Here is a 26,390-nt window from a genome sequence, read left to right on the forward strand (position 1 = left end):
CCTTCACATACTCAATATATAGGCCTCCCATACAATTGATTGAGACGAGCCAATCAAATCAAACAAATCAACTTTGGACCGAAGCCCCATCAAACAAATCAACTTTTACCTCAAAGTTGATTTGATTGATTTATGATGAGCGCTGGGTTGTAGAGGCTGTGCAAGGTCGAGATTTGGACGTTTGGCTTTCGTCTAGGCCATGTAACTGCTGGCTGGAAAACTCCGAAAAGTCGACTGAAATTGACGACTCTCTTCGTTGTGACCATTTTACAAGAGGGAGGCGTTGTTGAGGCATGGCGGTACGGTTAGTCAGTAGGCTTGATAGTGATGAAGAAAATGGGCAGAGGTGACGATGGCTAATGTCGACAGGCAACCACTGGTCAACCCAACTTGGTCCGTACCAATCGTACCTCCCCTGACGCGTGAAGGACACGCGTGGTCGCATGTTATGTTTGATTGGCAATAAAGACGCGTGTTGAGGCGAACGCTCGCCAATAACATGCCAAGCAAGCATCCTTGTCGCTGGTGTAGGGTAAGGCATGCCTGGCTACTGTCGAGGCAATTTCGCCCCAGAACCAACAACCCAATAAAGTAATATATTGACAATATGGACACCCTCATATTATATTGTCACAATATTAAAAACTTCATATCAAATATATATCGGAGGATCGGGCTTTATCACCCTCGGAGACTTAGCCTCTGTAATTGAGTCCCCAATAGCTCCTGAGTTTCACGGAAAACACTCTCCAGAGAGTGCTTGAAACCCCATGGCAGATCACCAGGCTCGCCTTTGTGCAAAATCTCCACCTCTCCCATGTACCACTTGCGATGACTTGGTACCCTAACTACGCAAGCAAAAACCTGACCGTCGTCGCCCTTGTATGTCACGACCTCCATCTGGTGCACGGGGTATAACACCCGCAGGTTCGCTGTAGGGTTAGAGCTCGGGGACCTAGCAGGGAAAAACAGACGTACCCTCTATCAAGGCCTGCAAGGCTGCTGCTTCACTGTAAATGCTTGTTGTCATAACGATGATGTGTTAATATTTAGCTTTGAGGCAGGGTTCAAATCCACGACACTCCACGACACATTTGTGAATATGGCGTGGATATGGATGCTGACTAATAATTTCGATGTGGAATGGGTGGAAATGGATCCATTATGGAAATGGATCCATTATGGAAATGGATCCATATTGTGGAATTCGTGGAATGGAAACCTACTTCGTCCAACAATGGTAATTAATGGGTCCCGCCCGCCCTCGGTGACGTCAATGTTTTTGTCATTGGTCCATTAAAATCCGCCGTTGCTTGACGCAAAGGCAACACACCCACCGACGTTCCTGTTTCTTGTTATGCTGGATATTCGTAGCCGAACCGATATACCTATAGACGCGCCTTGCCGTCTCTCTCCGTCAAGATCCAGCTTTTGTAGAGCTGAAAGAGCCGTTGATTGTCCTCTTCTGTTCGTTCTGGAACGGATGTGGTTGACTTGGTAGGATGGGGAGTGGCCATTTCGATTTGGGGTAGTAACGCGAGTAACAGTGAAGCCCCCAGAATGGACTCATTGTGTACGGAGGAAAATGGGGTGGCAAATCGATGTTGTGTTGTTGTGGGTGATAGAAAGTACTTAGGATATGCGGGATTTCACAAGGAAATCAAGGTATTTTCGAACCCCACCTAAAATATTCCACGATTTCCACATGTGGAACATGTGGAAGGGGCTTCGTGGCGTGGATATGGAAATGCTGAAGCCCACGTGGAATGGAATGGAATGGATATGGATCCACATTATGGATCCATATGTGGATTTCGTGGTATGGATTTGAACCCTGCTTTGAGGTGAAAGGCGAGGGATTGACCTCGTGTTGGCCGGTGAACAACTCGCCCCTTTATCCTGAGTTAGGAACATTGCGAGATTCAACGCCGTTCGGTTTGTCTAGCCCAGTCCGTTGTGGCTACCATTAACTCAAAACCCGATATCTGGGCTTGGCTGACAGCTGACTTGGATGCCTTCTCGCTTGGCTTGCCTCTATGATACTCGTCCGAGATTATGTTTCACTCATTCTTGAATCATATGATTGCTTTGGTGGAAATCACGCCACTGATCTGTAAGCGAGTCATCGTATCATATGATCGAGGATTAACTGCAATTCCCACGGATATTGTGCGGGGTTTATATGATCGTGGCATCAACATGACCTCATAGGAGGAGTCAGCACCACATCCGATGCCTCAGGTTTGTCATATTTTATCGTTGGATCACACACCAACCCCACACCCCGACTTCAGAAGAGCCAGCGCAGGAAAGCGACAAGAAAAATACCCGAGGATCTGACCTAACGGAAGCCCCACTCAGAGAGTGGGCGGCAAAATTCTGGGCCAGTGATAAAAATCTGGGACAGCCGATGGGTGAGAAATAGGTCGGAAAAACGGGAAACCTCTGGCCACAGCTTTCAATTTTATCGCAATCAATTCGAAATTGCTACAGTCAATCAATTGAAGTGCATTGAAGTTATCACCAAACGCAATTTATCGTGTGAGGCATATTTTTCGTGGTGTTGCGGCCGGAAGTGTGCGGATTGAACCGCGGGGCCGTCTGGCTGCGTTTCCCTGCCCCATGATGCCTTTACTTCTGATCCTGCCTCCGACCCAACGGGGAAAGGGATGATGATCTCTTATTGAGTGTGCCTTTGGGGGTGTAATGTATTCATGATTCTGTGATATGTGGAGGAATAATTGGTCTCGAAGGAGGGCAGCGGCGTTGGAAGCGGCGGCAGCTCGGGCTCCTCAATATCCTGAGATAGATCAACGAAATCAGGAACTTCTTCGTCGTTTTCTGAGTCATCAGAATCTCCAAAAGTGAGGCTATCACGAACTGGATCTCGCTGTAGCATCTCTGATCCTCTTCGCCAAGAACTTCCTAGGTCGTTTGATATTGCCTACGCAAAGTCTCGTTCCTTTCAGGAGCGGCCCGAGATGGGTCGATGGAGAGCAGGAGATGATAGTAGGGCTTGCCACTTACCATACACGCTGTCGACCGACGATCTCGCGCCGTTTTGGAGTTCCATCGTTCAGAAGGCCGATTCTTTTCTTGTCCAGACCAAGAGTGGAGAAGGTGTTGCATACTTCAAGAATCCACGGTTGCTCTTCCAGTCCCATGATCTCAAGAACATCTTTGCAACACCAAGCCTTCACGAAACCATGACGCTTGTCCACGACATTATCCTTAGCGGCATGGACCCTGAGCAGCTGGACCTGCACTCTTGCTGGCTCGATATCGGGACGCGTGACTATGTCCTTGACCAAAATCGCGGCAGCGACAATAGGGTTGAGCCTTTTACGCTGCTATGGAAAGTGATTGCCATCAACACCTACATCAGAGACTTTCTGCAATTGCCCCTGCAACGCCTCTTGCAGCAAGCCACTTCCGCTCGTTTCTCCTTCGAGATATCGGAACGTACCACTCTCGAATCAAGGCAACGGGAGCCATCACCCCAGGCTGCCCCAGGAGTCGTGAGCCTGCCGTTATCCGTGCCAAGGCATATAACTGCAATAAAGAACTCTTCTCGGTCATGTACAGCAACTATCGTCTCTTCGGGTCTGGATACCTTCCTTTACTAGCGTTCGATGACGAGATGATTGACGATCTCTCTTCTTCCAGTCAGAGTCGCGAACGGGGCACCAGAACGCAGCTGTCCCGTGCCGCAATTCTGAAGGCCTGGAATGCGAATAAGCGACACCTGAGGTCTGTATCAGATCCAAAGATGCTGTCAAATTATGGAGTTCGAAAAAAGGTCACCTTGCGCTTCGACATCATATTGATAATGCGGTCCAATGGCTATTTCCAGGCTACTCGTGAAAGCCACACCGGGCCACTCAACCGGACAGCTCCTCTTGTAGGGGAACTCAGTCTTCATCATTTACCATTCTGGACGATCCCCACCAAGGAAATAAACGCAATTCTATTTACGCAGGCCGCTCGCTTTGCTCTTCCTCTGGACCACATATTTTTCCGAGCCGCCACCGGCTTCGCTGAGCAACCAGCACCGTCCAACGTAGCAGAGCGTTACGTCCAAAGTATCCTCGGCTTTTACACGGCTCAGATGCTTTGTCAACTCTTGGTTCACAGCTTTATTGGCGAGAAAATGCTGTATTACGACCAGTGGATCTAGCTTTCGTGCTGGACGGTTCTCAACAGACCCTCTCACCGTCGGGAGGAGCTACTTGAACGGCAGGGTCTGGGACTAGAAGATACTATAATGACTTCTGGGATGTTATGGATCCCTTTTGCCAAGATGGACTGGCAGCGTGGCCATCTCGCACTCGATGTACTCGTTGGCTTGTATATTCCGCGAACCCCTTTGCATCCTCGACTCGCCTCGCAGGTTAATGTTCAAACCCTGACTGTGTCTAAAATCACGGTTGATATGTTTTTTCAGCAATGGCTGAAGGAGGCTCGGGTAGCATTCGAAAGTAACCCAGAGCCAGGAGGTAGAGGAACTTGTGGAACGGGCATTCTCTCTCGCAATTGAAGAAATTGCAAGAGCGTATCATCAACATACTCTGTTGAAGTTGCAATCATACTGGGGACGAGATCATTTACGAATTGGTCAAGACAAAGTGCCCCCTATCCCTTTGGCGTAAGGCAACACCTAGGTCACGAGCAGGGATTCCAACCAATCATAGAGTCACAAGCACAAGGTACATTGCGCCCCACCTAATTTAAGTGATGCCAGAAGTCCCAACATTTTCCAGAGGTACAAAGAAATACCTGGCATTGCTTACAGCCATACCGGGATTTCCGTATTTCCCCTCTGTTGCCGCTGGTTGCGAATAAAGGTTTTTGCTTCGACTGTATCTCCCCAAGCCGCATCCCTTTGCAAGCCTTGCAAGCAACAGGATTTTTATTACGGAACCATTCATGTTGCGATGTAGGCGTAAACTCATCCCCAGTCCGAAATCTCTGTCTCGACTGACTACTAGGCTCATACTTTGCAACAAGGCCATTAAAAAGAAGCTGCCGCCACTCCGCTTGAGACTTCTCTGGCTTCCACCGTGGGTTTCCTCGTTGCTGCAGAATGAAGCTGTTGATCAGGGCTATTTCTAGCAGGAAGTCCCAAGCTAGGGCCCTCAAGCCGCCGTGCTGCGGGTTGGTCTGTTGTTGGTCGTTTCCTTATACGGTCAACCCGTTCATTGCCTGTAAATACGGCGGATAAAAACAACACAAGGGCATTGTGTTTCCAAGCGATCTGGTTGACCTATCCAAAGTCGAATCAGTAAGGCTCATCTGTAAAGATTTGTCTCCTCGACTAATTAGGTTATCGGCTGTTGGGATTGCTTTAAGGCAGTTAAAAGGAATACTACCAACAGCAGTACTATCACCAGCTTTGAGCTTGACGAGCAGCCTGTAAAGACCACAGTTCCGGCGGGCAGTGCCTGTGCCTCCGTGCCCAAGCTGACGTAGCCGACGGAATAGGTTGGAAGAAGAGAATAGGTTGTCGAGAAACACGTGGTATCTGGCTTCCGGCAGCAGATTCACTAGGTCGACAAACACAGCTTGGGTCGGGTTTAGGTAAACAGTACTCTGTGGCTCTCGAAGCCGCCGTTGCTGCCGTTGGCGACGTAGTTGTGAAGGCAGCCACCGGTAGGTGTGTCTGATACCTGCAGGCCTGAACTTCCGGCCCGGCCTGGGCCAGAGCCACCGCAAGAAATAACCGCGTTGAGCTACAGCCCAGGCAGAAGCAGTCTGTGTGGAAATTATAGAATACCTGGTGGCCAGGGCAGTCAAGAGCCTATACAAAGTTCAAGGCTTCTTCAACGGCCCCCTCTACGAGCACCAAGACCAGATGCATTGCCTGATACTACCAAGCAGGTGAAACTTGGCACTTAACCAATGAACGACATTAGCGTGTTTTCCCATCTATTTTTTTCGGATCTCGCCATTATCTTGAGTCCCTTGATATCTTTGCCCAATGGCTTACCTACAGTATAGTACTTGATTTCCCTAAAGCAAAGGTAGGCGGCCTAGGCGGCAACGTAGGTGTAGTGCGGATGAATGACTGGACAAGAGCCTCTAATTCACGTACTTTTCAACAGCCCAGTAGCCAAACGTCCCGGCCATCAGTGGCGGCAAAAGGAACATCATTTCAGCAGGAAGGTAAAATAGATGACAATTGGTCGGTACAGTGGCAGAACGATTCAGGTGAAAACCAGATTCCCGAGACACCCCAGCGTGGTGTCCAGGGTAAATTGCAAGAACTGTCTCGACTCCCGCCAGTCCAGCCGGCAGATGCTAACGACAGTGTCAAGACAAGGAGCACCCTTTCCTTACTGTCACAGACAGGGTTCAAATCCACGACACTCCACGACACATTTGTGAATATGGCGTGGATATGGATGCTGACTAATAATTTCGATGTGGAATGGGTGGAAATGGATCCATTATGGAAATGGATCCATATTGTGGAATTCGTGGAATGGAAACCTACTTCGTCCAACAATGGTAATTAATGGGTCCCGCCCGCCCTCGGTGACGTCAATGTTTTTGTCATTGGTCCATTAAAATCCGCCGTTGCTTGACGCAAAGGCAACACACCCACCGACGTTCCTGTTTCTTGTTATGCTGGATATTCGTAGCCGAACCGATATACCTATAGACGCGCCTTGCCGTCTCTCTCCGTCAAGATCCAGCTTTTGTAGAGCTGAAAGAGCCGTTGATTGTCCTCTTCTGTTCGTTCTGGAACGGATGTGGTTGACTTGGTAGGATGGGGAGTGGCCATTTCGATTTGGGGTAGTAACGCGAGTAACAGTGAAGCCCCCAGAATGGACTCATTGTGTACGGAGGAAAATGGGGTGGCAAATCGATGTTGTGTTGTTGTGGGTGATAGAAAGTACTTAGGATATGCGGGATTTCACAAGGAAATCAAGGTATTTTCGAACCCCACCTAAAATATTCCACGATTTCCACATGTGGAACATGTGGAAGGGGCTTCGTGGCGTGGATATGGAAATGCTGAAGCCCACGTGGAATGGAATGGAATGGATATGGATCCACATTATGGATCCATATGTGGATTTCGTGGTATGGATTTGAACCCTGGTCACAGACGAGCAAGGCTGCCTTGCCAACTCTACAGCGACACGCCCTGCGAATGCTGCTGCGAGCCCAGTGCCTCATATCAACCCCGTCGGCATAAGGAAGGGTGCCCAGAATTCTAATCTTTCGCAGGCCGTGCCTACGGGACAGCTAGCAGTAGCTCTGCCATTTACGCCTGGTTCTATGGCGGCTAACCCACCTGTTGACTTGGTTTACACCGCGACATTAAACATGGAAAATTGTAATATGACTGTAAATCCCTTTCTCTCTTTAGGGACTGGTGAGGTGATTGCTAATATGGATGTAGGACTTGGCGAGTTTCCCTACGTTTGCGGATGATTTTGGTGGATTTGACTTGGATGCTTGCCTAGAAAGTAGTGCTGAAGATGTAGGAGGCTTTTACTTCAACTATTTTCCGTCTAACATAAATGCCGATAACATTGACCAAAGTTGATTCAATATGGATGCGGGGGGACTCATGTTTCTTGACCATCAGGTTAATAATACTCAGGATGCCGTCTTGGAAGCTGGTACTGACACTATCCTGATCCACATGAGACGGGAAGCTGAAGGCACAGGAGAACCCGCCAACGCTGCGCTCAGCAAGCTAATACTTCGTCTTTTCGTCATGCTTGTCCCCCTTTTCTAGCTGTTGAGGCTGCGATTTGTTGTGTTCATCGCCATCGCCTTTCATAGCTTCATGCATAGATGGGCCTTCGACAAAACCTGCAGGAGGGTTCCTTGAGGTATAGGTTCGCTCGGACTTTTCACGGATGACCAGTGTCTGCGGCCCACCAAACCCGATGTGCACCTCCTTCTTGTTCATACCAGGAAGCCCGCTGATGGATAAACCACTATACTTAAATGATGTCTCCGCCAAACCGATTGTTTCCCCTTCCGGTACTAGGACCAGGGAATCTGGGGTTTCCACCAGGGCCAGTGGGATCCCATCGCGCTCCAGGCGGTACTTGAGGATCGAAGCCGGATGATCCATCGTCTCCTTGACCTCCAAACAATGGGTCATCAAAGGTGGGATGCATACCCGAGCCACCACCGGGTTGAGGTAACCCACCAGTGAAAGAACCACGAAGAGGATCATGGGGGCCAAGACCGGGCGGATTCAAATCATCGTGGCCAATATTGTAAGGCGATCTACCAGGCATTTGAAGGCCGCTTCGTGAAGGCCGGTGCATTTCGTACTCATCCTCAAAGCCTGGAGGGAGGGAAGTCGCCTACTGGATGAGGGTTGAGGACGGGCCATCTCAGGGTGTGGAATCGCTGGAGGCGGGGGCCTATAGGAGTTTACTATAGGACCACCATGGCAAGGTCGGTTAGGGCCCTGCGCTACCTGGGCCCTGCTCTCAGAGTGGGTGTTGGCTTCTGCTTTAGCGGGCTCGACATAACCTTTGCTTTGAAGCTTGGGAATTAATTTCTGGATGATGTGGAGTTTAAGGTCATGAAGTATATCTGTGAAGGGTGATCAGTATAAGGTAATAGAGGAAAGCATTAAGAAGGGGGAACATGCCAGCGATAGCTTGCTCCGAGGTAAATAAGCCCCGAAGCTTTTCAGCAAGGTCACTTCGATCTTCCTCATTGTCCTTTATTGTAATGCGAATGGGGAGTTTATCAGATTTCACGAGTTCGCCAATAGATCGATCAAAACGACAAATGTTGTCATCTCCAACCGCTAGTCCCTGGATCTCGACCTTTTTACCCATGGGATTGACACGGATGCTGAGAGCCATGGCCGACTGCTTGTACGAGTATAAAAAGCTATAAGAGTCTAAGCCCGAATTCCACTGTGGCGGTAGGCGAGGAGCCAGCGATTCGCATTCAGCTGTTTCTTTGGTATCAGCTAAGACATGGTGGGGATGGAAGGGAATACTTACGTAGTTTCTTGTCTTCGTCAAAGCCTTGAAGTTTGAATCCAAGGGCGGCCAAGTAGGAATGAATAAGGAGAGCGATGGCTTCGTAGGACGATGCGAGATCTGATGAGTCATCGCTGTGAAGATGTGTAGGGAGAGCGTCTGCCATGCCACTGAGGATGGCGGTGACACTAAGGTGTTCTGACATTACGGATTGTGATGTCTTTAATGTCGAGTTCTTGATAGCGTTCATTAGTGGGGTCTTTTGTTGCTAAATACCTAGTAGGTAAGGTACGTAGTGGAAGAGATGCAAGTCAGAAGTCATTCGAGGTAAGGTTTGAAACTGCGTCATGAAGTAGTTGCCTCTCAGCCCAATACATGGATCCTTTGGGCATCACGGGGTAGTGATACTGAGGCAGTGGCGGGGCGTTTTGTAAGTTAAAATGGGATGCCTAGATCGAGCCCTGGCCATTTTATACCCAGAGAAGCGTACTTCTTGAAATTACATGTAGGTACTATGAAATCAGCCTAGCAAATTGAGTTTAGTAGTGGAAAGTTTCATTTAAAGGTACCAGGTACGACCAGCACGTCTATGCACACAATGCTACAATGTGCAGCAAAAAATAAGCGTCCAGCAAGCCAACACCGCAGAAGACATACATTTACACATACACACCTTGCACAAAACAGATAAGGTACCGATTGGGACATAAATATTATATCTTATTTATAATAATTTCCATGTTAGGCACTTCGGTGGTTTGCTGCATCATCCTCATAACGATGCTTACGCGATACCACTCTGTTACCCATGAAATGTTTCAAGATGGGCTTGTTGGGAAGTAGCCCGCCTGCAATTGTAGACACTTCTTAGGAAATTATGACCCATAATAATATGGCAATTGATACGCGGGCATGACGAATTGATACGCGGGCATGATCCTTAGGGGGCATGACTTTTATGGCCTCTGATTCGTCCAAAAGAAATTGTTAGTGTCAGCAGAATTCTGCCAGAACCTCCTTAGTACCTCGAGCCTTGCTCTCCTTTAGCAGCTGGTGCGACGCGACCAAGCTCTCTCCATTCCTATCCACAATGTCTCCCAACCCTCAATGATTAGGATCTTCATTTTGTCCCGATCCGAGTCTCCTTCCGGCTCATAGAGAAATCTAAGACATGGAACCCGCAGTCCTAGTCCTAGCGATCAATCACGCCGCCGAAAACGACAGTTGCAGGAGCTGACAAGCTGGCTGAAGCCCACTGTTACCACCGAATAGACCTCCCTCAGCGAGCAGTATTGGGAACAAGTATCGGCCCATACTACGCAACCCAGCGTTCGGAGACGGAGGAGTTAATGGGAGCTACATGGCAGCGACGAGGAGATTCTTCCTTCCATAGTAGTGAGAGTAAACAAGTAGATAGCTGCCCTTGAGAGCGTAAGGGAATTGGATTTTTCCTCTATTGAGAATAAGGCTTTGTTGCCTGACACCTGAATACAAGCCTGTCTAAGCACTCCCCCAACCTGATTGCTGCTGTAGCGATGACGAGATCTGGGCTTGTTAAGCGAGCTGGCTTCACCGCCTTTGCACAGAGGTATTTATGGGTCTAGAAGAATTTGGCCCAATCAGGTATTACAAAAAGTCATGCCCCCCTAAGGATCATGCCCGCGTATCAATTCGTCATGCCCCCCTATCAATTGCCAATAATATATGGAACTATTTCATAGCTCGTTATTCTGACAGCCAATTGCCAAGGGTGTATATAGTATTAGAGGAGGCGGGGCCTTTATGCCTGGTGGGAGAGGACGCTCCATGACTCTACAGAGAGGACTTGCTTGTCAATATGTTTTAAGGCTCAACGGGATTCTACATGATCTGATATAATGATCTGAAGTGGCAGGTGCCTTCAAATGCAGCGCTAGGAATACCCAGGTAGGGAACAGTAGGGTTATGTAAGTGATCTGACTTCTAGACAGCGTTTTTGGCATTGTAATAATGACGTGCTTCCTTATCGACTTTACTATCTATAATCTGATGGTCAGAGACGGTGTCTCCTGACCGCGGTCTTACCCCGCAATTGCCATCACGCCACTACAGACCTTAGGCCCAGTGAGTCGTGGTGACGGGGCTGTCTAAATGGCATTATGTGATAATTTTCTGTGGGCCAGTCACATAATCCAGTCAAGCAAGACCAACAGCAACAGCTAGGTGAGAGGATAGCTGTCTGATCCACCACCATTTCGTCATACCTATTCTTGAATGGTTCCCACTAAGCGTCGAAGCCATGCAATTTTGCCAGCTTAGTATACCTAACTCTGGATATATTGTCCCGTTTTATACAAATCCACATGCCCATCTTGAACACCAAGCAGTACCAAACCGCCTCACTCACACATATGCTTATTTAATATCCATATAAAACATGCCTTTAGGTCTGGAAAGTTGTCCAGAACCTGTTGTCGAATGCATTGTTCAGCTGCTAGACTTGGACGATATTCGCAATCTTCGCCTTACCTGCAAACCACTTGCCTTGAAATCCTCTGAGTATCGTTTCAGGGCCTTCTTTCGTTCAAAACATATCCATGTCACGGTTGATGCTCTACGGACATTCGCTGAGGGCACTCAGGCTGGGGGTCTTCGATCTCTAATCCAGCACCTGTACCTCGTAGGTATCGTTGAGTGCAAAATCGGGGAACCACGGAGACAAAGTGATTGGCAAAAAGAAGAAATGAGGAGGACCCACGAAGTCAATCTACTTAGTCAAGCATTCAATGGGCTTGCAAAACATAGCAAGAACGGAGGTCTTCAGTCGCTTACGCTACGAGTAGCCATTGTCCGTAACGGCGGAGAAACAACCTTACCTCTTGATTCAGGGCCTTTAGTCCCCTTGCAGAAGAGTGTGTGGCTATGCACAATGCACACGTTTGATACGGTTGTATCTGCATTAGCCGCGAGCAGCTTGCGCATTGACGGCCTCGACATCTTTAGTGAACCGAATATACGGCGTCCTAGCCTGGCCAGCGATCAAATCAATGCAATTGACTGGAATGACTCTGGTTTTGCCAAGGCTTTGGCAACCCTCAGGTCATAAGCCTCTCCACTCGGGTTTTCGCGTTTCGTAGAGCTCTACAAGAGAACAAACAGGACGTGGGGCGATCCTCCAAGAACGATGCGGCTGAGGTACAAGCAGAAGCAGAAGATGAAAACGACTTTGTCGGCCTTTCAAGACTCCTTTGGCTATGCAACCAACTTGAAAACTTGGAAATAGATTATCTTCGGATCCCAATGGGTTATTCGGCCTTAGTCGGTCATTTCTACTACGAAACCATTCTACAGCGCATAGTCGAACTTGATAGGCTGCCCATCCTAAAGCGTTGCAAGTTTTCTGGGGTTTCTGCCAAAGAGACGGATCTGCTTGGATTTATTCAGCGGACACGAGTCCGTGAGCTATCACTCGAGAAGATGATACTATGTACAGGAACATTTCGGTCAACCTTCGATTACTGTACCAGCGGGGCGGCAAGTATGACGAAGCTACACTTTGATACTTTATATGAGACTTCATATGAGGGGCCTCATCGCGAGAAAATGATTTTCTTTGCCGGTGGTGGCAAGTCTCGAATTGGTTTCCCTTCCGCATCCGCTACTGAAAGGCTGGACCGAGAAGGAGAGAGTGTTAGGATTACTATCACTTATTATACCTCACCCCGAACGCCGATCGACAATCCTTGGATCCCAGAATGGAGGAGGTTCAGGCGCACTGAAGATGGGCGCATGGTTATATAGGATTGACTTTTCTTCGGTTCTTCTTTTTCGTGATCGAAGTCTCTGATTGCATGTACGTTACACCGCACAACTCATTGAAGCTGACATAGTTAGTTCTAACCCGTGTCAAATAAATAGCCCGTCAGTCATGGTGAATAATCTTTAATACTCTTCCTTCCAGCCTAAGCAAAGATTGCAACTTTTAAATGTACTATTCTCACCTGACATGCTCGTATACATAAAGAATACAAGATCAAAAACCCCGTTGCCAAGGAATCTATTGCGTAAATTCGGAAACCCCGCCGGTGATGTACTTGGAACTCATGCATGTAACCCTTCCTCTAATCTTCACATTTACCGTAAGACGTTGTCTTGTTCTAAGGTGCTAAGTAAGACTCCGAATCTCAGTTCCATTACAATGACGATTAAAGATCATGCCGCCACCAAGATGGTGAGTATACTGTCTAAAGCTTAGTCGCGTCCATGACTAACCTCATCCAGAGTAGTCTTTCAGTGGGGAAGGTATGAAAGCCAGCAAGTCATAACATGGGGACTTGAAGATACTTGTCAGGCAAGTCCTTACCTATTGTGTTTTCAGGTAGGTTCCTGCCTAGCGCTGTTAACAGATTGGGGTAAAACCTACGCATTAGCCAAGCGATAGTTTATACTGTAGTTCTAATCTGGACCCCAGTCTTATATCCGAACGATTAACAAAGGCACAATATATGAATCGTAAAATATACTGATGGTTTTTCTATAATATCGGCAGCGTATTATTTTGAGTGTCCACGCCATTCATGGCCCGAATGTGTGGGTTTATTTGATCCAGCATATTTTGATCTTTTCATATAGGGTAACATACGCCATTGGTATATATATGGTGCGGAAAGCAACTAGGGGATGTGTAATTACTGCCTAGAACAAATGTGTATACAAACAAAATCTATTTTCATGTTCAATTTCCCACAGAAATCTAATAAGGGAATCCATTCTAGGATTTACTCAGCCCAACATGACTTGCCGGTCATACCCGCGAGGTGTAGGGGCCTAATCACCCCTTTAACAGACCATCTAGATTATCCCGCGTAAAGGCAAGGATAGGCCAGGATCGTCATCTCCTAACTCAGTCTCGAAGCTAACTTCTTCTGGCAGCTCGATACGTTGAGTAATCTGACACGTCAGGCAGGCCCACCCATAGAGCAGTTCGATATGCCAGAGTCCAATTGCAATTTTGCTTCCATTTCACTTTAATTATAGCTTAACTTATTTCCACGGATTACGCTACTATATGTGATAAAAAACAGCTGTCAAGATCATTATCACTATATGCGTCTTCTTCATATATTTTACTTGAACTAATTGATTCCCTTCATGTTTTTTGCATCTTGCGGGCGTCGCCATCAACTTCGTCGGTAAGCAAGCAAGTAAGCAAGCATAGACCCTCAACTGGTCCTTACCAGTGGACACTTCCTTGGCCATAGCAAACAACCCGAGCATGACGACTCGCCTCGAGTGCGTAATTATACATAAGTTACAAATCGCCTACGGCGACCCAGATTACCACAAACAATGCAAACAATAAAGGCCCAAAGCACTCAAATCCTCAATTGAAATGACCGTATCGTCCTCCCAGGTTTTATCGATAGCTATATATACATTACCTTTTCCTCTTTTCTCAGCAGAAACTCGCGATAGCCGATTACAAACCTCAAAATAACATTCGTCAGAGGGTATGAGACTAGTCTAGCCCAAACTATCAGCGGCTTCGCGAGTAGGTGTCTGTTACTCTCCACCCTACGGGCCACTTGATTAGGCAATTAATGGATTGACCTGGGACTATTTGCGCCGCAGGCTTCAACATCTTACTATTCGCCAACGTGGTGAACTAGGATGGTAGAAACTGGTAGAGGCATATTTCCAACTACACCTTCAGTTGTGCCGTCTGCTTTCTTCTTCCTATCTTTATAAAATCCAGTTGAAAATTCGCGTAAGAATTGTTATCCCAAAACTCTTGGCCACCCACTACATAGCGAATGCAAAGAAACATGGGCTTATACCCAAGATCAATATATTCCGTCAAGTCGATTTTGAAGATGAACATATCGTAGTCTTGATTTCTCCCGCACTGATCGGCATTATATATCGCCTCAGTTTCTGATACAGTCTTCCAATAGTCTAAAGTGTAGCGACAGGCAACTGATTTGTGAAAATCTAGATTTGCTACGACAACACTTCCCACGATGGCCGTTTCATGAGCCAAAACCTTTATCTCATCGAGTCTGACAGGCATCGATTGGCGAGCCACAGCATCTTGCGGGAAGTTGGGAGTGTTGATAACCCAGTAGTAGGAAGATGCTCGCCTGCAGGGCCATTCATGGTGCGAGGATGATGAGACTTTGTCTCGACGCCAGTCATCAACAAGTGCCGAAACGGAATTGACTGCTGATGGTCGATCGGTGCCGTAGAAGTGGCAAATTTGTTCCAGATCTGGTGCGAAATGCACCGTTTTAGTACATGCGGGGTTTCTGGATCTCGGTCGTCTGGGCTGACGGAGACCTGATACCAAAGACTTGCCATGAGTGTCTAGATCTGTTTGATCCTTCTTCACTTTATCTTTGAGGAGCAGTCGCTCTGAACTTTGTGGCGACTTATCGTCAGGTTTGTCAGGAGGAATACAAGACTCCAACGGCTCGGAACATCGGCTACGGACCGAGTCTCTCCACCTTTGAACCTCCCCTGCTAGTTTTTGATTGTTGAAAGCGATGGTAGAGAGATTGGAGCCGACATGAGACTGGCAAGAATCCTGTTCCTTGCTACCGTTACTCGCATTCTGCGACGAGGATGATAGCCGTTTGGAGAGCCTTTTGGCGACTATTTCATCATCTTGCAGTGTTTTTGGCGTTGTTTCTTGAGATGCAGCGATATCTTGTTTAGGCATAAGACTTTCACGCCAGGTCCAGTTTTGTGTTAGAATGGTTAATGCATTCTGAGTAATCTGGCGTCTGGGAACTGTCACATATGGCTCTGTCGACGGACCCTGAGCGATGAGTGTTTCGATAAACATAGTGGTGATGAATATGAGAGGGAAATGCTATTTTGAGGGGCGTATAATTCAAATTGTATAAGTAGGATCCTTCGTCTGTGCAAACAGTCACTAGTGCATATCGATTTCTCAGCGCTGTACGCCACTCATAGAAGGCAGCAGCAGCAGCGGTGGTCTGTCGACGAGGGGCAATTTGTCGGTGTCGTGACACCGAACGCGGAGGGGAGGGTTATAGCGCGTGATGTCTCAGAGAGGAACGGGTTGAGGTGATAGGAGAATCATAATAGAAAACTGTTGGTAATTTCTAGGTTAGTGTTTGTTTTTGGTTTACCAGCGGAGGTTATAGGATCTAGACAGTACAACAAGACGACATTGAGAATAGGTTAAATCAATCCTTTAGAGTTCAATTTAGCATGGTCATAGTCAAGTTTGATGGCTGAGAAATCAAAAGATCTTACCAATAAGAGTCAGATGACGGCTACAAGAGCATTGGCAAAGCTTGACGCACATCCGGCCTGTTCCATGTTGCCTGTCATCTCTTCATCAATCACATGATTATTACGTGGGTGGTTTTGAAAAGGAGGTTTTAGTGGCCGAATTCTCACGACACTTTCCAATAACCACGGCATCCTTTGCGATAAGGCGCATACAGTACGAATTGCAGCAATCCAGCTCGCAATATCATGCTAAGATGCATCGCCTGCTCAGCTATTTTAGCCAAAGTTGTCAACACGTTCCATCAAAATTAATAGGCTAGCGGCAAATAATAGTATCTCGCCAAATTCAAGATATATTGATGATGACACTCCACCTGACGCATCAAAATCCAACTAAAGGTATGGACCGGTCTAGACCGCCATCCAGACCAGGCTTCGTTGGCCAAGCCAGGGACCGGTCCGGAGTCGGCCGCCCAACCCGGTTCCTCCGTGGGGTTATCTTTACTCTGATAACTAATCAATAGGTGGATGAAACTCTAGAGACGTGGAGGTGCCCGGCTGTTAAGACATACGATCGATCTGGACTTGCTCACATCAGTCGATAGGACATACGATTCGCCACTATGTTGATATGTAGTCCGTTATTGGCCCTGAAATTCCCGTTGAGAGTAAGCCATAAGATAGAATGGTTATATTCATTTGTATAAGGTAAGTTGCTCCTGGATGATATCGTAAAGTGTTGCAATACAACATTGTAAATCATCTGATATTCCTTTTGAAAGATTCATTAAAATTTCCAACCGACTTAAACCACTGGCCTAACGCCCAAATGGCTGTCATGGAGGTTGATGGCACCCTTGACACCCTTGCCAGAGGGTATGACGAATCGCAGTTTCAAGTAAGTTTCTCACAGACCGCTATTTACGATCGGCCTTAGAGAGTAATATCTAGGCATTACACATTCGCCTAATCTAACTTTAAATGGCCAGTGCACTGATAATTGTCTACAGATGCCTCCTGATTGCTCATTGGAGCAGGGTGAGTTGATTCCACACTAACAGATAGAGCCATTACTTAACTTACAAGGTCATAACAACAGCCACTATCAAGAATCATATATCGAATATGAATGAGTATTTGGCTTCTGAGCATTTTACCAACACATTCGGGTCATCTGGACTTTCTGATTTGCTGGAAGCCGATCTCTCTATGGCCTGCCAACCGAGACTTGAGACGAGCCTTGATTATATTTGTCCTGATACCAACACAGGAACGCCGAGGGGGGCGACATGTGGGCCCTTGAGTCCTCATGAGGAGAGCAACCCATCGAATCAACAGGCCCCCAGCAAGAATATTTCACTTCCTGCTCCCAACGGTGAACTTGAACTTCGACCAGCATCACACAAATCAAAAAACCGCAAGCGTCGTAGCGCAACTCCAAGCAATCAGTTGCGCGCCCGAGAATGCCATAACCTTGTTGAGAAACACTACCGTGCCCGTCTTAAGACACAGTTTGAAAGGCTTCTCGCAGTTCTGCCAGCGGCACAGGGGCGTAGCCTTGCTGGCAGGGACACGGCAGCCAGCCTTGGCCAGGTTCTTAGCAGAGGGCAAGTATTGGATATGGCAAGGAATCGGATCCTCGAGTTAGAAGGAAAGATTGAGTTTATACTGAATATGAAACAGGATGGCTAGCATGTATCATAATGCATACAAGGAGAATGACTTACAGTAAGGGGACGGCATGAAAACCTTGTCATTGTAATGGTACTATTTGAGAAGAAAGTTGTTTTTATTCGGGGCCATCAGATAATCTTGAGGGCAATTGCTATGCGACTTTAACTGTTTATAACGATGCGAAATATCCACCCTTAAAAAAAAAGAAAAATGCTGTTTAAAGCATGGCTATAGAAATGGAAGAGGCTGGGCGTGAGAATGTAAGGAACAAACATAGTTCATTTGATTTAATGGCGTGAGTTATTCTTACTTTACTAAACTGCTTCGATTTTATATTTTATAGCGGATTACTTTCATAGTTTGCTTGCATTGCCTTGGTTTCTCGCAGCGTAGCTCCTGATCTGAGAATTGTTCAACGGCGGTAACATGTCATTATCAATGGTCTTCGCAGCTTACCTACGGTCTACAGCTGTTACAGGAGAAAAACGGAGAGAGGTGGGGTTAGATAAGAGGGTTGTCTAAATGGAAGAGTCAATGTAGATATGTAGCCTTGAGAGTAAAGATTCACCAAGGCTATAATAAAGTTGGCTGTGTGAGTTTGGGCGAGTTAAAGCTAACAAAGTGGTTTGAGAATTTATCTCTGTTCACCGAAACGGTTGTGGTGGCTCTCTAACCCCATTCTACAACGATTGCTGATGCCGTGATAAAACGGGAAGTCGCCGAGAGGTCGACGCAATATCATTGGGCCTCAAAACATGAACGTGTTGCATAAGAGTTAATAGCACAGCCAGATCATGTAGAGTTCTATTCAAAGTATCTATGAGGTTACAACCACCAAAACTGCCTCCTTCATTGGGTCTAGAATAAAGCGAAGAACTTTTGACAACTCTATGGGAGAATACTTTTGGAAAGGCAAACTGGTTACGTTTTAGATGTATTAACTGCACTGTGTTACATCTGGGCTGAGTGAGTTCTTTAGCAACCGAAGTAGCGTGGATTGTCGCAGGGATAATATTGCACTGTTCTAAAGAATTAACAAGGGCTAGAACATACCCTCTATACATATGGTGTAAGGGTCAGGAACGCATCTACTCCATTTGGTAGGGATATAAGCCGAACGGGTGATTGGGCAGAGTGTATGATCTCATAACAATAGGATGCTTCTGTGAGATAGATTGCGATCACATATCTCCTGAGACGTCATAAACCTCCAGCCCGGACGACCTCTCAGGAGATATAAAAAATAGAAATGTTATGCCTTGCACATTCTGGTATGACATAATACCTTCAAACAAGCTCTACCGCTCGATTCTCGCCTATTTATGCCTCAAGCAATAACCATCCCCATTGCGCAACTGTGAGGCTTTCATCGAAAAGGGCTTTTAGGCCTGTATTGAATCACCAACCACGCTAAGGGGTCCGGCTTCTCGATCATAGGAAAATCCAATCAACATTTACTAGCCAAGATGCTAATTTCTCACCTTTTTATTCCCAGTAGATCCGATGATATTGCACTTCCCTGGCTCATGGAGAGTACGATCCCCTCACTGATTATTCCTCTTGCTGATTATTCGCGAGGTGAGATGGCTTAGGATTAAGCGCCTGGTCGTTCCATGTTTATTTGTTTATTCTTCTCGTATCTATTCTTGCCTCTCTACAGTAGTTGACGCTGTATGTCAACCAATGGAGGCCAGTTTAGCAAACCACTTCGTAAAAAGAAACCCCAGGACGACTCACAACATGGACGTCTGAATTGAACATTACACTTGAATGGTTCTTCGTCAACCACAGCGTCGAGTTGCACTGCAATTATCACATCTGAGAGATCTTCAAAGAAGAAGGATATAGCATCAGCCACGTCCGGCTCTACGTCTATTTGATCATCGCTGTAGCCCGGAAAAGCATGCTTCATCCAAGTCTGTCTATTTCGACCCTGAATAGGATCAAGTCTGTTACTTCTCAAGGGTTGACAAGCCACTCATGGTTGGAAAAACTGCATCGTATATCGATCAGTACAAAGCCAGGATTCAAGCGGCCAAGTCGCCTCGGTGGGGGAGATATTTGCACCCAGACTCCCCCAAAACGGCAAGACCCGAAGGTCGATGCTGGTCAGAGTCGAAAGATTATTTTTCAAGTCGTCGCATGGCTATATTTGGTTTTGTTATAATTGCCAACATGGCCTTCCAACAGTCCATTATCTGCCATTTTACGCGGGATTATTGGAAGACAGTCTCAGAATCTTCAGCTCCGCATTATCGTGAGGGAAAGCATAAAGGAGGGCAAGGTTACAACAAGTTCGTTTTCGGCATCGGGCTCTCTGAATTGGATGGGCTTGGCTCAAACTCTTTGTTCTTTTCTGTGCGATGTTATATATGGCCAGGAATATTGGGATAATATCTCTGATATCAACTTCACGGTGGATTTAGAAGATATATTGACTCACGATCAATCCTATTCTATTCTTGGGATAAATGGAACACTAGTCTGACTCTCCGAATGGATCCAGTCAGCCAGGTCTGTGGCTTGCAGGTGTTGGTGCGGCCGATAAACTAAAAGCTTACGCACAACTTGACTTATTACCTGGCCAGAGACCCTCAAAGTCGGCTCCAGTGTTGGAGTCGAGTCCACGCGAACATGCTACGTCAGATCATAATCATATCTCCTTGGCGCCTCACCGAGACCTCCGGCGCAAAATGGGGCTCGTATGATTTCGCGTACTAGGAGCAATAGAAAGTCTAGTCCCAATGTAACGACCCAATATCACATGGCACTTGGTGAGTCTGTTGATTCATCGATGCATGCGCATCAACCCAACAGAAGGTGTTGCGAGCACATCAGATCACCACCATTTGATCTTGAAACACCTCAACTCATGATTCTCACAGACCAATCGTTCTTTCAAAGCCAAAGGTATCATGTATGCGAAGTTGAGCCTTACAGTCCTCTGGTGCCGAACAGTAATAACGATGCAGTGCGTGACGTACTCCACCATTTTTAGCTCCAAAAGCTGAAGGGTCCATGCATCGTAACGAAAACAGACACCTCAAGGCCTAAGTAAATAACACCATTCGAGTGTTTCAAACTTTAAATGGCTTCAAAGAGACATTTGTGAAAGCGAATGACTAGGCTGACTCGGCCCCTTGCCTTCAGTCGAGCATCACTGATATTACCTGATGTTACTTTGGCTAGAGGGCTTTTTGGCGATTTTTAACAGCCCCCCACATACTCTGGATGAGACCAACTGAGAGGAGACGTATTATATGCCAAAGGCAAGTCTTCTTTGTCATAAGTTATTGTTTTCGACCCACGACTGGTTTAATTCGAATCCCTGTGCACACTTCATCACGTCTAACCACTCAATTTGTAACCACCGAGTGTCACACATTAATTCACGGAATAAATTGACAACAGGTCGAGGAAAAATTCCATCACGTACGAATTATGGCTTTTGCGGAAACCCTAGCAGAAAACAACTACTTCCCAACTGATTATTTAATTGAAAGTAATACACCTATTGATACTCAATATTTCTTTGATCTTGCCTGGCAGGACTTGCCCGAATACCTCATTTCATGGCATTGGATGAGTTCCTCTAATCAATCCTTCCCAACAAACTCGTCGAGTTCTCAAACTCCGTCTCTTCCAACCCCAACTTCAGAGCATTACTTCCATGATGAAATGGCTGGTGGCTGGATGGATGATCCGAGCTTCGGCACTACTCAACTATCGCCCATATCTTCCAAAAACCAGCAGTCAGCTGGATTCAGCTTTCCCACATCACAGACCACCACAACCAAGGAGGACACACAAAGCTCTATTAGGAATCGTGATAATGATCAAGAAAGCCTAGAGCCCTTCACTACATCAGATTTTACCAGATACCAATCGACACCAGAGCCACCAAAGAGAAGAAAGGCTGGGAAGCAGTCTGTAAGCAGGAGGTTGCTATGCGAGAAAAGAAATTGTCGGGAGAGAAGAACAGAGCTGGATGATGCCAAGAGCGAACAACATATGAAAGTTCGGGAACGAAACCGGAGGGCGGCTGCCAAATGTCGTGATCGCAAACAGGATCAAGCAAACGAGTTGACCTCTCGGATGGAAGAATTGCAAGATCGACATCGACTACTTTCTTCTTGCTATAGCGACCTTCAGCAGGAGGTTTCCCAACTCAAATTCGAAATTCTGAGGCATGGCGAATGCGAATGTACTCTGATTCAACAGTACATTGCGAAACAGGCGTATAAAGCAGTGGATAAGTTGACAAAGCAAGCGTTCTCTTCCGAGAATTGGGGTACAGACACCACATTCACAACCACAGCCCCGCGGCCGCATGACAGTGACAGCAGCACCAGTGATCGACGGGGGTTTCTTCTGGGTTCTTTTGGGCTCCAAAACATGGCGGCGTGACAGTGGCACCAGATAGGTCATGGCCTTGGGAATATTATCACTCAGATGAGATATGGATTTTTCCCCATATTTCCACGGCGTGGATCCAATCTTCGACGGTCATGTAGTTACGGAAGTTGAAAACCTTAAATGTAATATGAGGGGCAAATAAGGGTGACAATCACATATCGTATTTAGTTTATGCATCACATGAACCAACTCTAACACAGTGTGCCAAGTATAATATTACTCTTATTGCCAGTGTTAGGAAAAAGGAATCTGAGGTTTATGTACTGTATCATCAGAGCTGCGTCCTATGATTAAATCATTATTCACGCCAGCTCAACCATAGTGGGTTGTATTGGTCGAGAGCGACACTACTGCAACAGATCGACGCTAACTGATACGTGGCATTCATATATGGGCTGAGTGAGTGGTTCAAGACATCATGTCCCGTCTTTTAACCAGAGTTGACTGGAAATACCATTCCACTACTTCGAAACAAAAGGCCAATTGCGTCCCAGATAGTACTTAAAGGTCGACTTATGTATCACTAAACCACATGTCAATCCAACCCAAGGGGTTGAAGTGGGGCTTTTAAGGCCCCACAATTATCATCAGACATAAGGAGTCAAGTGAGGGGCAGGATAAGCAAAGAAAGGGCTTTCGCCGGCCAAAGGGAGGAGTCAAGATCAGATTTAGACCTAAGCTGAGGTATAGTCTAGGTGAGGATAACACAGTACGCGTACAACGAGAATGTTGGATTTCGGCATAAGAAAGAATCACCAGTACCAGGTGTCTGTCCTATAGTGTTATTGTACCACTCCAGCTCTTGGTTATTATACCGCCCGCGGCAATTGAGAACCCTACAGACAGCCAATTACAACATGGTAGTAAGTACCGATACCATCACTGACCCACACGAGCTTCCTTGGGACAGAAGGGAGAGCCGACCTGAGGTAGGTAAACGAAACCAACGACCCTTAGGCACCCACAGGTAACATTTAATTTAATTCCACCATTACTTGTTTGTCAATATGGCCAAATACCTTTTTTGATCTCTTGACATCCAACATTCCTTGTGGCATTCAGTACTGACACCTCATAGCAACCAATTGACTACTTCCTGGATAAATTCAGTCAGGGTGAGAAGTTCGCCTGGTCCCAACATGCAAGACACTCACATATCTAAGACAATATCTTCGCCGATCTTTCATGCGGGATAGCCCTATATGATCTCCCAATAGTTTCCCCAGTTCCAAACATAGCCTCATTTCAACCATCGCCCACCATTTCTCCGGCTGATCACTTCGCATCAGAGCCCAGTTTCCCCTTTAATATCCCCGCTGGGGATAACGACGAGTTCGTCGCTCTGTACAGCCATCCGATAGGGTCACAGAGTTCTGAGTTGGGTACTGCCGCGACCTGGCCAGAACTGGATCAGAAGAGAATCTTGGCTCGACCATCCGAAGCCAGCAGCCCCGAAAGCAATGACTTTAATGATTACCCTGTCGGCAATCATATTAGCAGCCAACGGGCCACAAAGGCTCCTATAGAGGCCAAGCTGCGCTCAGCGTCTCGCAGGCCAAAGAGATTCCGGAGAAAGCCACCATTACCCCCAAACATCCAGCAGGCTCGCGAGTGCCACAACAACGTTGATAAACAGTACCGTACACGATTGAAGCTTCGCTTCGAAAGCTTGCTTATGGCAATCCATGGCTCAAGACCCAAGAATGACAACGTGGGTGGGGATGACTCAATGGATGCCGATCATTGTTACAGCAGAGGCGAGGTTCTGGATGCCGCAAGACAGCGCATTCTGACTATGGAGGAAGAGAATAAACGACTGTCAACTCGGATTCAGGTGCTCAGTAAGAGCCCCAGGATTAATTAAAGGGCAGCTCTAGATTGAATGAAAGCATAGTCAAAGAAAGGGGGCTTGCTGTGTTGTATATAACACTTGAGCCTTAATCGCATTCGATATCCCATGGGTGAGGAGAATAAGAAGGGCATCGCCAAAACCTGTTTAGAATGCAACTTGACATCACCTTGAAATTCCGCTCGTCACTTGAAAATACCTATTATCCCTTGAGCTGTGGAAAACCTCCCGGCCGTACCGAGCCCCACATCTACCCCAACTTCTGAGAGGTACATGAGGGGAGCCTTATGATGCGTCATTGATTGATTCCACCTACATACTCATAGAAATTCTTTCGGATTGATTGATGACTTCCTAATCAGTACCTATAGAGATCTCGGCGGAGACGCAAATAAGATTGTCTTGCTTGCAAAGGGCTTCAATTAGGGCAGCCAAGATCAAGAAGTGCAAGGAGGCCTTTGGCCCCGGTCAGCTATAATAAAAGAAGGCGTCAATCGATTTGGGGATGTGAGCAGTGTGGTGTAGCGATTTGTAACTCGAGAGATTGCTGGTACTTCTATCATCGGCTAAATTAGGGAGGGGATTTGGTATCTTTAATCCGATGCATGATTGACTGTCCCCCCCCCACGGCTGGGACCTGCTGGGAGGTTTTCCACAGCTCAAGGGATAGTCTCCATCAGTAAACAACTAACAAAGGACTGAGAGGATCACATGTTAGTGGCTTACTGTATGACATAGCGCCAGGTGAGGAGAATAGCATCAGAGTCAACAAATTCTTCCGTCGTGGGAAGGGGGCCCACACACCCATAACGTGCGGGCCTGGCAATGAGAAGGATTTCTGAAGAAGCAAGTCAACCATTGCATCCAGAAGGAAGCTGGTGAAAATTTGCGAATTGATGTTTTATACATTTAACTTGAATATTTACAAGTAGAAGAGTTCACGGACACCTCGGACTAATGTTGTCGTTCGATCAATTTGCCTCCACTCTGTGCTATCAGGCTGTCTGTACTGTACACTGGCCAATTCTAAGCGAATAGGGGTCCAAGGTCTAGAGCCTTGGAGAAATAAGACTAGACACTAAAATGGCTAGCCTTGAACGCGAGGTTGGATTTTAGGTTTCGTGGACTTTTGCCCGACATGATATGTCTGCAACTGCATCAATTCGTGTTTCTAAAATAACCTCATGCACCACCAGATAAACGACGATTCGCTGGCTCCTCCGTACTCCGAGATGAAATATATGATATGAACGATAAATTGATAGTAATACAGATCCACGCGTAGCATAAGATCAAACTGTCATCTTCCTAATGACTCTACATATGGGCTTGGCTAGGCCTTTCCGGCAAAGGCTTAGATAACACGAAATCATATGCGCATATGGGGCATGTATCGTGTTCCGCAAGGTACCAGGTAGCAATACATTCCGAGTGGAAAGTATGCTCCCATGCCAGATGGCGTACTATCAGGCTGGCGATCGATTCAACCATCAACTCAATCCTGTCAATTTTATGGAAGTTGAAGTCACGTGAATCAATTCAATCAATCCCATTTAACGCTCGCATTGATTGATTCAATTCCACCGGGATGCTTTCAACGTTGACCATCGGTTGAAACTGGCGATAATGGCAGTGGTTCAGGGTAGCGCCCAATCCGTGTAGTCCCATGAGACACGTCCACAGGACCCCTACTAATACTTTTGCCCCGTATTTTTGATGCTCGTGCCAACTGCACCTAGCATAGGGGGTTTATGAACGCGTCTCAGCTGTCGTCGCGCCCTATGACTTTTGCAGGAAGACCATTGCCTGTATTCCATTCCTTTCCTAATCTTCAAATGGACGCCAACGTACCTGTCAAGTGCCAGAGTCCTGACTGCAGCGCACCTAGTACTTCACCTAATAACTTGGATGTTTCGCCAGTCGATTGGAAAGCCTTCTCATGGCATAAGTTTCCGGGTTTCTCGATTTCGGAACGCGCTGGCAGGCAGACCTCGTGGGTTTGGCAGCACGGCTTTTACATTCAAGCCCGTGACTCTCCCACAAAGAGGAAATGGGTTTGCAAGCATTGTCTCCGGAGGGTCAGGTCCACGGTGACAGACTTCACTGCGGTTGGCACACAGAATATCGAGAAACATCTGATCAGGGAGCACAGACTTGTCGACGAGTCCGAGAGGAGGAAGCCACCTGCTCTTTGGAAGGGAAAGCAGGAAAAGACACGCCCAAGAAACATTATGGGAGGAAGA

The 26,390-nt window shown here is 46.8% G+C and overlaps 8 protein-coding genes across 8 annotated transcripts; 5 read left to right on the forward strand and 3 right to left on the reverse strand.

The window, feature by feature from the left end:
- Positions 1–326: 326 nt before the first annotated feature.
- On the reverse strand, positions 327–1,085 carry FOXG_22345 (uncharacterized protein). Its single transcript, XM_018402752.1, has 2 exons — positions 979–1,085; positions 327–932 (listed from the first exon to the last, which is right to left on the reverse strand). The coding sequence occupies exons 1-2, from the start codon at positions 1,028–1,030 to the stop codon at positions 682–684; spliced, it is 303 nt and encodes a 100-aa protein (XP_018256767.1). The 5' UTR covers positions 1,031–1,085; the 3' UTR covers positions 327–681.
- A 2,158-nt stretch (positions 1,086–3,243) lies between these two features.
- Positions 3,244–4,749, forward strand: FOXG_16161 (uncharacterized protein). Its single transcript, XM_018396248.1, has one exon. The coding sequence runs from the start codon at positions 3,353–3,355 to the stop codon at positions 4,175–4,177; it is 825 nt and encodes a 274-aa protein (XP_018256768.1). The 5' UTR covers positions 3,244–3,352; the 3' UTR covers positions 4,178–4,749.
- A 2,583-nt stretch (positions 4,750–7,332) lies between these two features.
- On the reverse strand, positions 7,333–9,392 carry FOXG_22346 (uncharacterized protein). The gene is made up of 5 exons (XM_018402753.1): positions 8,991–9,392; positions 8,681–8,938; positions 8,338–8,568; positions 7,640–8,314; positions 7,333–7,585 (listed from the first exon to the last, which is right to left on the reverse strand). The coding sequence occupies exons 1-4, from the start codon at positions 9,217–9,219 to the stop codon at positions 7,962–7,964; spliced, it is 1,071 nt and encodes a 356-aa protein (XP_018256769.1). The 5' UTR covers positions 9,220–9,392; the 3' UTR covers positions 7,333–7,585; positions 7,640–7,961.
- Positions 9,393–11,385: 1,993 nt separating this feature from the next.
- On the forward strand, positions 11,386–12,054 carry FOXG_22347 (uncharacterized protein; the record flags this gene model as incomplete). The annotated part of the gene is made up of 1 exon (XM_018402754.1): positions 11,386–12,054. One exon carries the CDS (start codon positions 11,386–11,388, stop codon positions 12,052–12,054), a length of 669 nt encoding a protein of 222 aa, XP_018256770.1.
- A 2,443-nt stretch (positions 12,055–14,497) lies between these two features.
- On the reverse strand, positions 14,498–15,843 carry FOXG_22348 (uncharacterized protein). The gene has a single exon (XM_018402755.1). The coding sequence runs from the start codon at positions 15,790–15,792 to the stop codon at positions 14,650–14,652; it is 1,143 nt and encodes a 380-aa protein (XP_018256771.1). The 5' UTR covers positions 15,793–15,843; the 3' UTR covers positions 14,498–14,649.
- A 1,047-nt stretch (positions 15,844–16,890) lies between these two features.
- Positions 16,891–18,180, forward strand: FOXG_16164 (uncharacterized protein). Its single transcript, XM_018396249.1, has 3 exons — positions 16,891–17,106; positions 17,219–17,246; positions 17,295–18,180. Exons 1-3 carry the CDS (start codon positions 17,057–17,059, stop codon positions 17,898–17,900), a joined length of 684 nt encoding a protein of 227 aa, XP_018256772.1. The 5' UTR covers positions 16,891–17,056; the 3' UTR covers positions 17,901–18,180.
- Positions 18,181–21,007: 2,827 nt separating this feature from the next.
- FOXG_22349 (uncharacterized protein) lies at positions 21,008–22,473 on the forward strand. Its single transcript, XM_018402756.1, has 2 exons — positions 21,008–21,151; positions 21,294–22,473. The coding sequence occupies exons 1-2, from the start codon at positions 21,143–21,145 to the stop codon at positions 22,287–22,289; spliced, it is 1,005 nt and encodes a 334-aa protein (XP_018256773.1). The 5' UTR covers positions 21,008–21,142; the 3' UTR covers positions 22,290–22,473.
- Positions 22,474–23,155: 682 nt separating this feature from the next.
- Positions 23,156–24,319, forward strand: FOXG_16165 (uncharacterized protein; the record flags this gene model as incomplete). The annotated part of the gene is made up of 2 exons (XM_018396250.1): positions 23,156–23,231; positions 23,462–24,319. The coding sequence occupies 2 exons, from the start codon at positions 23,156–23,158 to the stop codon at positions 24,160–24,162; spliced, it is 777 nt and encodes a 258-aa protein (XP_018256774.1). The 3' UTR covers positions 24,163–24,319.
- Between the last annotated feature and the right edge of the window lie 2,071 nt (positions 24,320–26,390).

This window comes from Fusarium oxysporum, chromosome 3 (genome assembly GCF_000149955.1).
Source record: "Fusarium oxysporum f. sp. lycopersici 4287 chromosome 3, whole genome shotgun sequence".
Taxonomy (NCBI): domain Eukaryota; kingdom Fungi; phylum Ascomycota; class Sordariomycetes; order Hypocreales; family Nectriaceae; genus Fusarium; species Fusarium oxysporum.